General features: G+C 41.5%; 1 protein-coding gene across 1 annotated transcript in view; it reads left to right on the forward strand.

The window, feature by feature from the left end:
- Positions 1 to 1,362: 1,362 nt before the first annotated feature.
- st8sia1 (ST8 alpha-N-acetyl-neuraminide alpha-2,8-sialyltransferase 1) overlaps positions 1,363 to 15,503 on the forward strand; it is a 66,203-nt gene continuing 52,062 nt past the window's right edge. Inside the window, exon 1 of the mRNA XM_041201868.1 lies at positions 1,363 to 1,544. Within this exon, the coding sequence (XP_041057802.1) occupies positions 1,363 to 1,544 (182 nt within the window). The remainder of the gene's footprint in view (positions 1,545 to 15,503) is intronic.

The following is a 15,503-nucleotide window of genomic DNA, read 5'->3' on the forward strand; positions in this document are numbered from 1 at the left end:
TGCTTCAAAAAGCACTTTATTGGCTGTGAAACCTTTTGAGTCATCCAGTGCTGTGAAAAGCGCTTTGTAAATGCAAGTCTTTCTTAGTTCCAAACATTGATTCCTCCTTCCAAATATGTCCACCTCTATGGCAGAGTGACCATTAATTTGGCTTTGTCTTCATGGCGCACCTTGGGGCGTTATTTTTGTAAGTTAAAGCCACTGTATAAGTGCAGATTGTTGTAAGGGGAACTGATTGTTAAATACATTTGATGTTGCCCAAAGTACAAAACGGTCTCATATGCCACAAACTAACAGGAGTTAAATCTAGATAAACAATAGTGGGTGGCGGAGAGGAAGCAGCAGAGGGTGCTCGTCTAGAATTGGGTCTAAGGTACAGTACATTGTTGGGGTTTGAGTGAGGCTAAACCTTTTGCGTTTGCTGTTTCCGGATGCATTTGATATTCCGAGCTGTGTATAAATCGGCAAAACGCCCCTTCTCCAGCCCAGTAATTCGGACAGAATTATATAGGCATTGATTTAAATAAAAACTTCAGAGGACATAGGATGCGAAATCCCTGTAATAATATAACATTAGGGGTTGGGTAGGGGAAAATATAAACCTCTTCATGTCTTACATTTATCCTTTTTTAAATGTAGAAATCAAAGCTTTGAAATAGCTTGATGAATGAGCATTGGAGCGTTTGTCATCAAGTGAGGGTGGGGAAGCGAGAAATAGCCAGAGTGGAAACCCTCCCACTGAGAGCAGACAAGGCAAGAGGCAAGCGGCCGGTGGATGTGACTCCCACACAAGGGGAGCTTTGTGCAGTGGGCGAGAACATTGCATCCCCTCCTCAATCCACAAGAGCTCCTTTCTCTCTTTCTGTGCCTCGCTCTCCATGGATGCAGCAGTCCTGTTCTGTGCATGCGGCAGATCCCTCGCTAACCTGAGCTGCGTATTTCTGATTTATTTATTTATTTTTTGCATTGCCGCCCTCCGTCCCACGTTACTGGCGATGCAACGAGTTTAAGCGAGGGGGTTGGGTTGGGTTGAGGAGGGGGGCTTGGGTGGGGGGAGGAATCCGAGTCTGTTTCTCTTTCAACGGGAAGAGGTTGATTTTGGCGATTCGTGACCGAAGGAATGGGAGCTGTCGCCTTGGAAAGCCCCCCAGATGCTGCTGCATTGTTGCAAGCTTGCTGAGCGGCTCCATCCTTATGGGGGGACAGAGACCCTGAAGACCATGTGAAACTGATCCCCGCCACCACTCTATCCCCCTTCCCCCCTCCACCCCCCACCCGCCGCCGCCCCCTTCCCCAGCCAGCCAGCCCCTCTCTCTCTCTCTCTCCCCCCTCCCCTCCCCTCCCCCCGGCCTAGCATCAGACATGCTGTGGAGGGGGTTGTGCCCCCGCTCCCGGATCCCGGTCGGGGTGGCTCTCTGTGTCTTTGTGCTCTGCTGGCTGTACGTCTACCCGGTCTACAGGATTCCCGACGAGAAGGAGATCGTCAACGAGATCCTGCAGCAGGCAAAGTGGAAGAGGAATCAGACAGCCATCGCCGCATTCAGGTAGGACGGGGAGGAGGTGGGGGTGGGGAGGTGTTGAGACAGGGGAAAGATTCAGCAGATAACGGTACAGTAATGGGCTGAGGAAGGTAAAATGAGACTAGGAAAATCAGAGCAGCTCTCAGACTGCATTAGATAGAGTAAAAAACAAGTCTCTCACACAAATATATATAAAATATAACTGCACGTATACATCCATCAAACACGTGCATACACATATGTAACACATCTATATGTACAACACTCAAGTGTATATAACATACAAACACATAACACACTTATATACAGCACATATATATAACAGGTATAGATATATAACACATACAAAAATGTAAAACACACCTCTATATAATCTCAGTTACACACATATATATAAAAATGCACACACATACAAAACGCACACACTGGACCTTGCACTGAGTCTAAGATCATTAACAAAGCAAGCAGTTCTCAGTAAAGAGCCCCATATCTCCACACATGTTGTTCTCTGTCTGTAACCTGAAGAATTCTTTCACTCGCCAGAATTCAGGCTGTCTGAGAGGCAAAACCAGCTGACACTCACAGTGTATCTCAAAGAGGTTTTAATCTTACTGTGAGCCCACCATGGCGAGCCTCCTGGGCTGGTGAGATGGATTGATTTTAGTTTAGCTGTGAGTCTACCCCCTGGAACATTTAATCGTTCACCCTACTCCTTTTAGTTAAAACCACCTGGCTTTCTAGTTGCAGAAGGTCAGTAATTAAAAACTCAGGAAATAGACGATAATTGAGCTTCTTCCTACCCGCCTCCCCCAGCTAGGAGAGTAGTCAGTACATGTAAGTTTGAATGCATGCTTAGATGTCAGGCTGGGGCAACATTTCGATATGAAAAAGAGGCAGCAGGAATCTGTCTTCTCCTTAGGCAATGAAAAGAAGGACCTTGCGTTAAAGTAGCACTTCTCATGGCCTCCGGACATTACAAAGCATTTTACAGCCAATCAAGTACTATTGAAGTGTCGTCAGTATTGTAATGTAGGAAACACGGCAACCAAATAGCACACAGCAAGGCCTTTCAATCAGCAATGTGATAATGAACAGATCATCTGTTGTAGATAAAAGCAAAATACTGTGGATGCTGGAAATCTGAGATGAAAACAGAAAAGGCTGGAATTGCTCAGCAGGCCTGGCATCATCTGTGGAGGGAGAAAGGGAGTTGACGTTTCAGGTCGATGACCTTTCGTCAGAACTATGTCAGAAAAGGAGGCAAAAGCAAAATACTGGGGATGCTGGAAATTTGAAATAAAAACAGAAAGTGCTGGAAAAACTCAGCAGGTTTGCTGAGTACTCCAGCACTTTTTGTTTTTATTTCATCTGGTATGGATCTTGGTTGAAGCATAAATATTGGCCACAACTCCAGGGAGAACTCCCTTGCTCCTCTTTGAATAGTGTTTTGGGATCTTATACCCACCTGAGAGGGCAAACAAGACTGGGTTTCACATCACATCTGAAAGATGGCAGCTCTGGCAGTGCAATGAGCCCTCAGTATTACACTGACGTGTCAGCCTAAATTTTTGCTCAACTCTCTGGAGGAAGGACCCCCTACGCAGGGAGAGCACAGTAAGAATGGAGACACAGAGCCTTAGTGGCAATCAGCCAGAACAACCTTGGCACAATTCAGTGTTTCCCTTGTTGATGTCTTGTAACATCCCAAGAAGGGAATTCATATTTTTTTATTCAAACCAGCACAAGATATGTTGCAAAATAGATTATATTTTTCCACAAGGATGATCAACTCTTTAAAGTTGACAGGGCTCATAGCCAACTCAGACCATATACTGTAGCCCCATTCTAATTAGAAATTAGTCTGGTCCACCTACCACCTAAGTCCCAATAGTGTCATCTTAACCCTGCTCTCAATGACCCAACAATTCTAATCTACCTGTGAGGGCTTCTTGCCCGGGTGTTTGTTTAATACTGAAGGCCCCCATGTATCTCCCATGGGAAACTCTAAGGTAGCTTCCAGACGTCACCAGCACTTTGCAAACGTGGAAATTTTGAATAGTTTGTTCATAATTTTGCGAGTAGTTGCTGGATCTATAAGCAGTTTTATTCCTGTGCAACTGAGAGTGACCAAAAAAGCAAGAACAACAAGGATTGACTTAAGACCATCAGAATTGCAGGATAGAAAAGGACCAAGTCCGCCTTCTGCTAGCCTGGTAGTCACATGATTTAAAAAAAAATATCCTTTCCCAAGATGTGGGCATCACTGGCTATGCCAGCATTTATTGCCCATTCCTACTTTCTCTTGAGAAGGTGGTGGTGAACCACTGCAGTCCCTGTGGTGTAGGTACACCCACAGTGCTGTTAGGAATAGAATTGTAGATGGTACACACTGCTGCCACTGTGCGTCAGTGGTGGAGGGAGTGAATGTTTAAACAACGGTAATGCAGTTATTGACTAATTATAGCAATCAATCTCAATCAATTAGTTTACAATTGGTCTACAATAGACCCAGATGTAAGGTGAGGAAAACCCCAGTGGCACAGAGTGGTGGAAAACATAGGTCCAAAGTCATCTGTTCCTCACAAGCATGTTACACTTACCACCTGTTATGTCTAAATTTACTTATATACCAAATCCCAAGATGTGATTTTCTCAAAGAAATGTATCTAATTTGCATTTGAATGACTCAATACTCGCCTTTCTCCCCTCTCCCCAGGGAGCTTGTTCCAAAGATTGACCTCTCACTCATTGAAATGAGAGACTTGAATTTGCTGGAAACCTGTGCCGTAGTAACAATACATTAAGGTGCCATTAAATAACGCCTGTAAGTTCCAAAACTAGAATGGAGTAAGTGAGTCTTGCCATGAGTTGCAATGCACCATAATTTGCTGGGACATTTTGTGCCACTCTACCAATAGACTCGCTTTAGCTGAGAAAAGTTTGTTCTGGACACCTAGTCCACCGTAGCAGCCATTGATGATTGCCAATTTACTTGATTTACACAATTATTTGCCCTAAAACCACTGTGACTGAAAATTAATGGGTGGCCTGGTATTGACACCAAGCTACCAAAGGTGACCAAAACATTGGTCAAAGAGATAGATTTTAATGAATGTCTTAAAAGGAGCAGAGAGAGAGGTGGAGAGGTTTAGGGAAGGAATTCCAGGGCTTATAGCATAGGCAGCTGAGGACACAGCTACAGGTTGAGCAATTAAAATCAGGAACACACAAGAGGCCAGAGGAGTGCAGAGATCTCGGGGAAGATGGGGGTTGGAAAGCTGGAAGGGATTACAGAGAAAGGGTGGAGCGAGGCAATGGAAGGATTTGTAAACAAGGTATGAGAATTTTAAAATCAAGATGTTGCTGGACTGGGAGTCAGTATAGGTTAGCGAACGCAGGGGTGATGGCTGAATGGAACTTGGTGCGATATAAGATATGGGCAGCAAAGTTTCAGATGAGTTTAAGATTATGGAGATGCAAGAAGGAATGCCTGCCAAAGTGCACTGGAATAATGAATTTCAGGCTTAACCTTTTCTATCAGCACTGTGGGTGTACCTACACCAGATGGATTGCAGCAGTTTAAGAAGGCAGCTCACCACCTCCTTCTCAAGGGCAATTAGGATGAGCAACATATGCTGGCCAAGCCAGCGACTCTCACATTCCATGAATGAATAAAAAAAACACAAGCATGGATGAGTGTTCTAGTAGCAGATACGCTGAGGCACTGATGGAGACACACAGTGTTCAGTAGTGGAAGTAGACATCTTGGTGATGGTGCTGATATGGAATCAGAAATTCAGCTCAGGGTCAGACGTCAAGCTTGAGAATGATCTGGCTCAGGTTCAGACTTTGGGCAGGGAGAAGGATGGAGTTGATGGCTGAGGAACAGAGTTTGTGGCGGGGACTGAAGACAATGGCTTCAGTCTTTCCAATATTTAGTTGGAGGAAATTACTGATGATTCAATTAGATAAACAGTATAACAAATCAAAGGCAGTGGAGGGGTTGAGAGAAGCGGTGCCGAGGTAAAGGTGGATACTGTCAGTATACGTGTGGAAATAGCTTTTGTGTTTTTAGATGATGTCATCAAACAACACCATATAGATGAGAAATAGGAGGGGGGGGGGCTAAGGACAGATGCTTGGCGGTCTCCAGAGATAATGGTGCAGGAGCTGGAGGAATAACCATTGCCGGTAATTCTCTGCCTATGTCTGGATAAATAAGAGTGGACCCAACCCTTCAACCCCACCTTCCCTGAAGTTCCGCCAGTCATGTGGAGGAAGTTTGGAGCAATTATTCTGTGGACTAATCCCCGTGATGATAAGAACACAAAAATGGGAGGGTAAGTTTTAAAGAAGCAATTGAACATTTATTCAGAGTAATATTGAGCAGTTAGCAGCCAGCATCGGTGTGATATTGGATCAGAACGAAAAAATGCTGTAACATCTCATCAGGGAAAATCAAACAAATGAGGCAGCCACTAAAAATTGAACCTTCTTAAAACCAGCAGACTCAATAGGTGAAGTACATGTCATGTACATTCGAGCAGCATTGACAGGTGAACATTCTCCCCTCTACATAAAGTAACATTGATAGTAAGGGTCCACACTCAATCCCCAGACTCCCACATACAGCAGCATTGATGGGTGGCAATGCAGCGAGGAAGGTGGACAAAGCCTAAGAGTGGTCACACTATGTTGAGGTTGCCATTTATACAGTAATGCATAGCTTAGTAAATAGTCCGAGCATTTTTTCTGCAACAACATTTTAAATTGAAATGTAGTTAAAAAGTAAAGGCTTGGGTTATTATGTCTTTTATGATCTTGGGACATTGGCAAGCACCTCACAAGCCAGTGAAATACTTTTGAAGCCTGGCCACTGCTGTATTGTAGTGAGATTCGGCAGCAACTTTGCGCAAAACAAGCTCCTACATACAGCAATATGTTGCTTGAGGGATAAATGTTGACGAGGAGAACTTACCTGCTTTTCTTTAAATAGTGCCATGAGATCTTTTACAATCACCTGAGAGGACAAACAGGGCCTCCATCTAATGTCTCAACTGGTGGTCATACCTCTGACAGTGTAGCACTCCCTCAGTGTCTATGTTGGAATGTTGGCTTAGATTGTGTGGGCAGGTTTCTGGAGTGGGGCTTGAACCCACAACTGTTCAGCAGGGAAAGTGATGTCCACTGAGCCATGGCCGACACCTCTGACTAGTATTGATCCATTGCATTCAGAACCAACATCCTTGAAGGAACTTCATAGCTCCTCCACTCCGCCAGTCATATTATAACCCCCCCCTCCACCTCCACATCACCCCTGGCCCATACTGATTAGATCCCTCAAGCACTTTAATATTTGGAATTTCATTTGTTTTCATAAATTCATCAATTATTGTAGTTTCAAATGACATCATGTTGTGATCATTCATGCTTAAAGACATAACTCCCTTTTATATTGAAAGTTCCTTTACCCCTGTTCCTTATAATCAATTTCAAGATGTGTTCTTCCCTCACTGGCACTTTCATGTACTGAATCATGAAGCAATCTTCCTTACTCTTTAGAATGATCATCCCTTTCTTACCATTCGAGATATTATTGTGCCACTCAATTTCTGCTAACTTAAGATCCAACTATTACAATCGTTTCCTTACTACTTTATTTCAGCATACAGATCGGGATCAAGGTTTTCACACTGGCGTGGTAATCTACAGCATATCTCGGTAATACTTTGCCTTAATTCATTCTATCCAAAATAGAATGTTTCCTTTTTTATATCCTCTCTCAATGCTGGAGTTTATATAAACATCTGCAGTGTTAAGTAGGTGAAGGATAAAACTGGAGCCAATCTTTACACACTTTTGGAAGCATTGGTTTACAGAGATACACATTACACATGCATACTTCCTCACCCAACAAACCACATTTTTAATCTGTTCCTCTTTATAGGAACACAAGTAATTCCAATTAATGCCTACAGTTACAATCCCTGTAGAGACCAATAATTTTTAAAAAGAGATATGAATTATTCAGTGACCGACAGAAAGCATTGTAGGATAAGATTTCATGTGTTAAGACTTTTACTGTAACAAACACACTAATATCAGCAGAGACTAAGTATTACTTAGTAGGCAACTAATACACTAAACTACAGAAAATCTACTCTCCCCATTAACTAATTAACACAGCTGACTGCTCCGCACTATCTTTATGTTACACCACACTCTTGGCAGATATGTAACCGAGCAGATAAAGTCCCAAACTCCTCCCAGCATTACAGTAGGCACCCATCTCCCTGCCACATTTGGACGAGACTTTCAGTGTCCCTTTGAAAGTCCCTTTATTCAATCTCATGAATTTAATCAAACTGATTTCCAGCAGCAAGACATTGTCTGGCGAGACTTTGGTCTTTAAATCTACAAGTCCTGTCCCTTCTCGCAGGGAATTCATTCTCACCAGCATTCTGCTTGGTATAACACAATAGTCTTTTTCCCTCTGCTTCTCACAGTTTCTCTCTCTCTCTCTCCTCTCTCTCCAGGGCCTCTCTGTCTGACTGAGTGTGAAAGTCTGTGTCCAGCAAGATTAGCTGCCCCTCTTTTGTGCAAAGGTGTGAAAACTGGCACTTAAGTTTCTATAGCTTTCAACCTGGACCTCTGTCCTCATGACAACCAAATCACATGGACTTGCCTCCAGGCAGAGTTCAATGTGGAGCACTATCCCCCATTCTAGAAATTCTGTTTTACCTTAAATTAGAAGAGACAGTTTAAACATAACCATCTTATAAAATCTTGGATTCCTAACACTTCAACCTGCATACAATTCAATACAATTAATTAAATTAAATAAAAATTGGAGTTTATGTGTAAAACCAAAATTTCAAAACAAATCAAAAGATTCCATATTCTGTACAAAGCATTATATCATGGGATACCCTTCCTCTCGGACAGCTAACAATTTCTTTGCACATGCATGCCTTTTTGTCAAACAGTTCAGCAGTTGATGACATGCATCCGCTCACTTAATTTGAAAGATTTTCTTTCCAATATTTGTTTCAAGCCAGCAGGGTCAATCCATAACTGTTTCTCACTCATACATTTTATAGAGTGTATATTATCCCATAAGGAACAATTATCTACATATTAGATGGGTACATACGGTACACCCATTGTATGGAATCTCATTTAAAATATTTGACAAATAGCATCCCATATCCACTGCCTCCACAGGAACCAGTGTTTCAGCAGCAAGAGTACTTTTAATAATACTTTCGATTTTATTAGCTTCCCAAGCTAAAGGACAACATTTCCCATTTTCGCCCATATGAAATATAAAACCAGCTGCACTAGAATACCCATCAGGAAAACATCACTAAAAATGACTAATTTCATGTTCCTTGGGCTACCCAAGGATAGAAACTTAGGTATGCATTTATGCAGATTTAATTTTTAAAATGTTTTATTTGCACTTAAAATATTCTCTGCTTTAGGGTGTTTCATTTTTGTACTTAACTCCAACAGACCAAAACTTGTCTAGTCTGTTGAACAATCAGTTCGACTGATTAAACTTCACAGTTACTCTCCCTTCTTTAGAAATAACCTCATCTTTCTGTATTGACCTGGTATGATCATTTGGGAAGGGAGTAACACTCTCTAAATAAGATTGTTGATTTAAAGCCATTCCAAGCCTACTTTGAGGGTCTTATGGTGCAGTGGGCATCCCTGCCTCTGAGTGAGAGGCTCCGGCTTCAAGTTCCACTCCAGGACTTGACGGCCACTGAAGGTGCTTTCATAATGTGGTTGGACAAGTTGATTATCAGCATGTAAACCCTTCCAATAAACTTATGGATGGTGGTATGAGTGGGAGAGATTCCTGGTCGGACATGTTTGATGTAGAGAGGTGTCCCTCAAGCTACAGCCTCTGGTGACTTCTTCCAGGAAAAAACTAGCAATGGAAACAGATATAAGTATATATTTTGACTGCCTCATGAGTCATTAGATGTGGAAAGCTTATGTTTAAGACCTACTCTGCTTAAAATCTAAACCAGCATATTTAAAAACCATTTTAAATCCTATTCTAATCCTTTCTCGAATTCCACAGTACCACCCCATTAGAAATCAGCAACATGCATCATCATGATGCCTGAACATTTTCCTTTTTGATACCAAAGGACATTGCAGGATCTGCTTTTAGTTGAACACAGTCTATTTGCAGCAAAACAGATCTAACTGATAACTACCACATCCTGGAGGGATCATTCAAGCCATAGATGCATATCTTTTGTCTCTATAGTTTACCAGTTGTATCTGCTCCTCTTCAGGGGATGGGGGATGGAAGGGGTATTCAGAAACACTTCTGCCTAAAAAGTATTGCCCTGCAGAAACATGGCTTTCATGTTGATTGATCTAAATTCCCAAGATTATGTAGTCAAAGGAGCTAAAAATATTTTAAAGATTACTTTTGCAGCTAGGAGAGTCCACTGTAACATTTGTATCACCCAGTTGCACTTCAAAACCTCTAGCAACTGGCTTCATTTTAGCTTTATAAGTCCTGTTTGCAAGGATTTCTTTAGTACAAACCCACCTATGTGGCAAAGCTGGTTGAGTTTTATCTGGTACTTCAGGATAAACTTCAAACTCTCTCCAACTATCTAACTCCAATTGTTCTGCCTCTCTTAATCGTTTATCCTCGAGCTTATTGGCAGTCACCTAAACTTCACGGTCACGAGGGTTTCTGCTTCTGGTCCAGATCCGAGATTGTACTATAGCCTTTGTTTCATTGTCTAATCAATTCAAGCTATAGCCTCTGCTTGCACTTTTATTCCTGTCAGGCCTATTGGTATGAGACCCTCCTCTAGCAGTATCGCGGACTCTTTCTCCAGTACATGCTTGTTTCCTGATCTAAGATTTATTTCCAAACCCACTATCAGAATTTGTATTGCACTTTCCATTCTTTTACCCTATTCTGCCAGTTCATGGACCTCACTACTTGGCCATCATCCTGAGCATACAACCAATATTTAAACTTCCCAATAGCTTTTCCTGCGCTTCCCACAACTATCACACCCCTTCATTCACTAGACCCCTCTGGGATATATGTCACCTAAGTATGCATTATGGGTGGCTGGCCTGTGGATGTGTTAGCCCTATAATGCATGTCATGATGACTCATTACCACTATCAAACCATCTATCTATTGAATTCTTTTCCTCAAGACTTCATCATTAAACACAGGAGCAATTGAAGTACAAGATGCCTCATTTATTTCTATCAGCTGCTCAGAGTCCAAGATTTTGTAATTAATTCCAATTACCAATGAGGATTGAACCTAAACAGTGTGATTTTCATGGTTGATAAGTATTGTCTTACCATCACGACCTATCCCATTACTAGGGCCTTTCTATTCCCCATGACTCTCTTTTACAGTATACAAAATTTCCTGAATTACAGTCTGTTTTTGATGGCCACATTGCATGCCTCAGTGCTCTCTGACTATTCTCCAAGATCTCAGCCTTGATGAAAGCCCTTGTATGAAATACATTAAAAAAGCAAGGAAAATAGAACTAATTGTTGTACCTTTTAGAGCTGGAGGACTATCATACAGAACAGAAGGCAATTTGGGATTTTGCCCATGGACTAATTGATAGGGTCTATATCCTCCAAACATCTGGAGTGAATTCTTTGCATGAATGATCAGCTAAGATTTTATGCAGCATTTTGACGATTACTGTGTGATTCCTTTCACAGAGAATTTCAGCTGTGCTATGCAATACCATGACATTCATGTTTTCACATGTCTCTGAACTTGTCATTGGCAAATTCCCCTTCATTATGAGTCAGAAATTTCACTAATGCCCCTAGTATTTATCCATCTCTCCGTGATTTGATCTATAATCACCCTTTGGTCCTTACTAAGTGTCATTGTAGAAAGACTAAATATGATTGCCGGATCTACATTATGATTAGATCCATGGCAGCTACTTTGTTAAAGTCGTGTGCCAAGTGAAGGCTTACATCAGGACGAAGCAGCTTCCTCCGGCAATTTTTACAGATTTCACAAGTCTCATTTCTTACTTCATTATTGAAAAGTGAATGTTGCATCAAGACCACCATTATTGTCCATCCCTAATTGCCTTTGAGAAGATTGGTTTCTTGAACTTTATGCAGTACGTGTGGTGCAGGTACTTCCAGAATGCTCTTAAGGAGGGAGTTGCATGATGTTGACCCAGCGACAGTGAAGGAACATTGATGTAGCTCCAAGTTAGGATGGTGTGTTGCTTGGAGGGGAGCTTGCAGGTGGTGGTTCCCATGGGTCTGCTATCTTGCTCTTCTAGGTGGCAGGTTTGTAAGGTGTTGTTGAAGGAGGTTTGGTGAGCTACCCAGGTGCATCTTGTACATGGTGCATATTGCACCCACTGTGCATGGTGATGAGGGAGTGAATGTTTAAGGTGGTGGATGGGTTGTCAATCAAGTGGGCTACTTTGCCCTAGATGGAGTCTAGCTTCTTTAGTATTGTTGGAGCTATACGTATCCAAGCAATTGGAGAATACAGCTGACATGGCTTATAGATGGTGGACAGGCTTTGGGGAGTCAGGGGATGAGTTGCTTGTTTGGCAATTTGCCATAGTGTATCTTGCATATGGTACATGCTGCTGCCATTGTGTGCTGATGGTGGATTGAGTCGAACTTCTTGAGAGTTGTGGGAGCTGCACTCATCTAAGCAAGTGGGGAGTATTCCATCACACTCCTGACTTGTGCCTTGTAAATGGTAGGCAGACATTGCGGAGTCAGGAGGTGAGTTACTCGCTGCAGAATTCCCAATCCTTTACTAGCTCTTGCAGCCATAGTATTTATATTTCTGGTGCAGTTAAATTTCTGGTTAATGGTAACCCTCAGGATATTGATAGTAGGGGATTCAGCTGGTAATGCCATCGAATGACAAGGAGAAATGGTTAGACTCTTTCTTATTGGTGATGGACATTGCCTGGCTCTTGTGTGGCGCAAATGTTCCTTACCACTTAGCAGCCCAAGCCTAAATGTTGTCCAAGTCTTGCTGCATGTGAGCATGGACTTCTTCAGTATTTGAGGACTGTGAATGGTATTGAACTATGCAATCATCAGTGAACATCCCCACTTCTGCCCTTATGTTGGAGGAAAGGGCATTGATGAAGTAGCTGAAGATGATTAAGCCCTAGAATACTACCCTGAGGACAGGGTAAATGACAAATCAACTGTTATAAAAAATAATTGCCTTATCATGCTCCATGTCAAGTTCTAATTGTTCCTTTTTCATAGGTTTACTCAACAGCATAGGTATCTCACTGGAGGCTACACCATTGCTGATAAAACAGCTTGCTCCAGCTGTTTTACATGTAATTATAACTCTTGTTAGTGACCTCAAGTTGTTGTCATTGCAAAATCTAAAGCATGTTCCTTAACCTTGCACTGAATCAAGATAACATTTTAACTAAATCTGTCCCACATACTGTTGAAGTACAAGTTCTGTCTAGTACTGCATGGTTAAGAGAGTCTGCGACTAACACATAAAGACTAAAGCTCCTTGTGACCTGTATAATTTGTTTGGATTCATCATTATTTTCATCCTCTTCCTCAGAATTCTCTTTGTTGTGTGTCATTTCGAGGTATGCCTCTTTGCTTTAGGCAGCTCATCGCATAATGGTACTTTGAGTCACACCTGAATCACCAATTAACTGGTCCTTGGGCATTCCTGGGGTTCATTAGTCAATTATTGTTGTTCCAATTTCGTCTTCTGCTATAATAGCAAGATCTGCTAAAGATGCTTTTATCTTCATTCTGTTTGTTTTTAATCTTTCAATTGCATTGGCACCTGCATCTGGCATCAGGGCCATTTCAAAATCTGGCAATCATTTAGGTTCTCGACTGTTTGCATCATCACTGAATCTTAATTGTTCTGAAAAAAATGACTTTTTCCCTGTGAGTTTTTTTTAAAGTAGCAGACTTCTGATCCTTTCCTGAGAACTGAACAGGAGTTAGAATCAATAGCTTATAGTCAATAGTCAATGAGACATCTTAGCAGAACCCAGTAATTTAAATGTTAGTGGCATTCCAGGAATCCTCAAATTGAATTTTGACAATATTTTATATAATCTTTCAAGTCCATGATATATTTTTCCACAAAATGGCCATCTGTTTTCCAAAATTTATCAAAATCTGAGCATGCCTTATAGGCACTGAAGAGATTATTCATGAAGATCTCAGCCAAGAAATCTAATAGAAGGTCCAAACCTTCATCACTATCCAACTGACGGGCATCCATCTCACAAGGTACTTACTTATGACTTTACTCCTTGTAGGAAGCAGCAAGTTGGAAATGACCCGTGTCCAAATATCCACTTCTTTCTTCCACTTGTCATATGGTTCTGAATCACAAGACATTGGAGCGTACCACACCCTAACAATTTACACTTTCTGTCTACTATTTTCCACAATGGCCATTAGGGTTTCAGTTTCCTGTTTGAAAATGTTTTCCAACCTTCACCTTTAGACAACCATCCTCTGCTACCACATTATATTCCAGAAAGCCAGGTGGTAAAGGACAGAACTGCAGCCTATCTTTACACACTTGTATAAGCATTTATTTAGAGATACACATTACAAAGGCAGACCCAACAACCACAGTTTCAGCATTTTCCTTTTAATAGGAGCTCAAGTGAATCCCCAGTTAATGCCCACTATTTGAATACAATTAAACACAATTAATATACAATCGATATCAAAGTCCCTTCTGAACAATTTATATGCTTCCAGCTATGCATCTCAACTTTTGGAATCATTCCACCAGGTCTCTGTGATGCTAATGATGTCCAGTCTATGCAAGATATTTCGGGTCATGTATCTTAATTACCAGGCCTCCTGTATTAATGCAAGCACATCTTCATTGTTTTTTTCTCTTTTCCCATTTGTTTCATGACCATTTTTACTTGGTTTATTACCCAGCATTGGAATTAAATTTATTAAATTTAATTTGTGTTTTCATTCATACACCTTAATGTTTGCTCCAATAGTACAATTACTCCCACCTACCTAAAGAAGGGAAATCCTGGAGGGACTGTCCCATCATTCAGGTCAAGCAAGAAAGCTTGTATAGACAGTCTTACGTTCATTCATGACACAGAGCCAGAAGTTCTCTGATACCATTAAGTCCTGTTGTAGCAATTTTGCTGAAGATGGAAAGCCAGTGGTTTGTTCTGTATTTTCCTGATTTTTGAATTATTGATTTTCAGTATAAAGTGCACCTTTTTTATTTACAGTTGGCTGACTGTTGCATCTAATTGAGATTGAGGGACAGAGAGACCATAAAGGGAAGACGGCTAACGAATGCTGAAAAATTAGGCAGAATCTTATTAGAAATCATCATTCCTTCAATGGAAAAGTCAAATTTTGGGTTTCACTTGCATAGTCCGAGGAGAATATTGTCAGTTTTACCCTTATGCAGGTTTCTGTAGCTTTGAGATGATGACGAAGACTCCAGGATTGATTAGTTGAAAAGGTCATATAATTTGAAAAAGCATCTTTGTCAACCAACATGAAAGAAAAAAAAAGTGCTTGAATTTATAAAGCATCTTTCGCATCCTCAGGACACTCCAAAGAGCTCCGCTGTCAATGGATTACTTTTGTACTGGTGTCATGTCGTCAACTTGGCAGCCAATTTGCACACAGCTAGTCCAAAGGCGGAAAAGTGAGAGTAGGGATAAAGGATGATTCTCAGGTTGGCAGGCTGTGTGACGAGTGGGATACTGCAAGGATCAGTGCTTGGGCCCCAGCTATTCACTATCTATTTCAATGATTTGGATGTGGGCAACAAATCTAATATTTCCAAGTTTGCTGATGACACAAAACTTGATGCGAGTGTGAGTTGTGAGGAGGATGCAAAGAGGCTTCAAAGAGATTTCGAAAGACTAAGTGAGTGGGCAAGAACATGGCAGATGGAATATAATGTGGAAAAAT

Source organism: Carcharodon carcharias, chromosome 13 (assembly GCF_017639515.1).
Source record: "Carcharodon carcharias isolate sCarCar2 chromosome 13, sCarCar2.pri, whole genome shotgun sequence".
NCBI classification, from domain to species: domain Eukaryota; kingdom Metazoa; phylum Chordata; class Chondrichthyes; order Lamniformes; family Lamnidae; genus Carcharodon; species Carcharodon carcharias.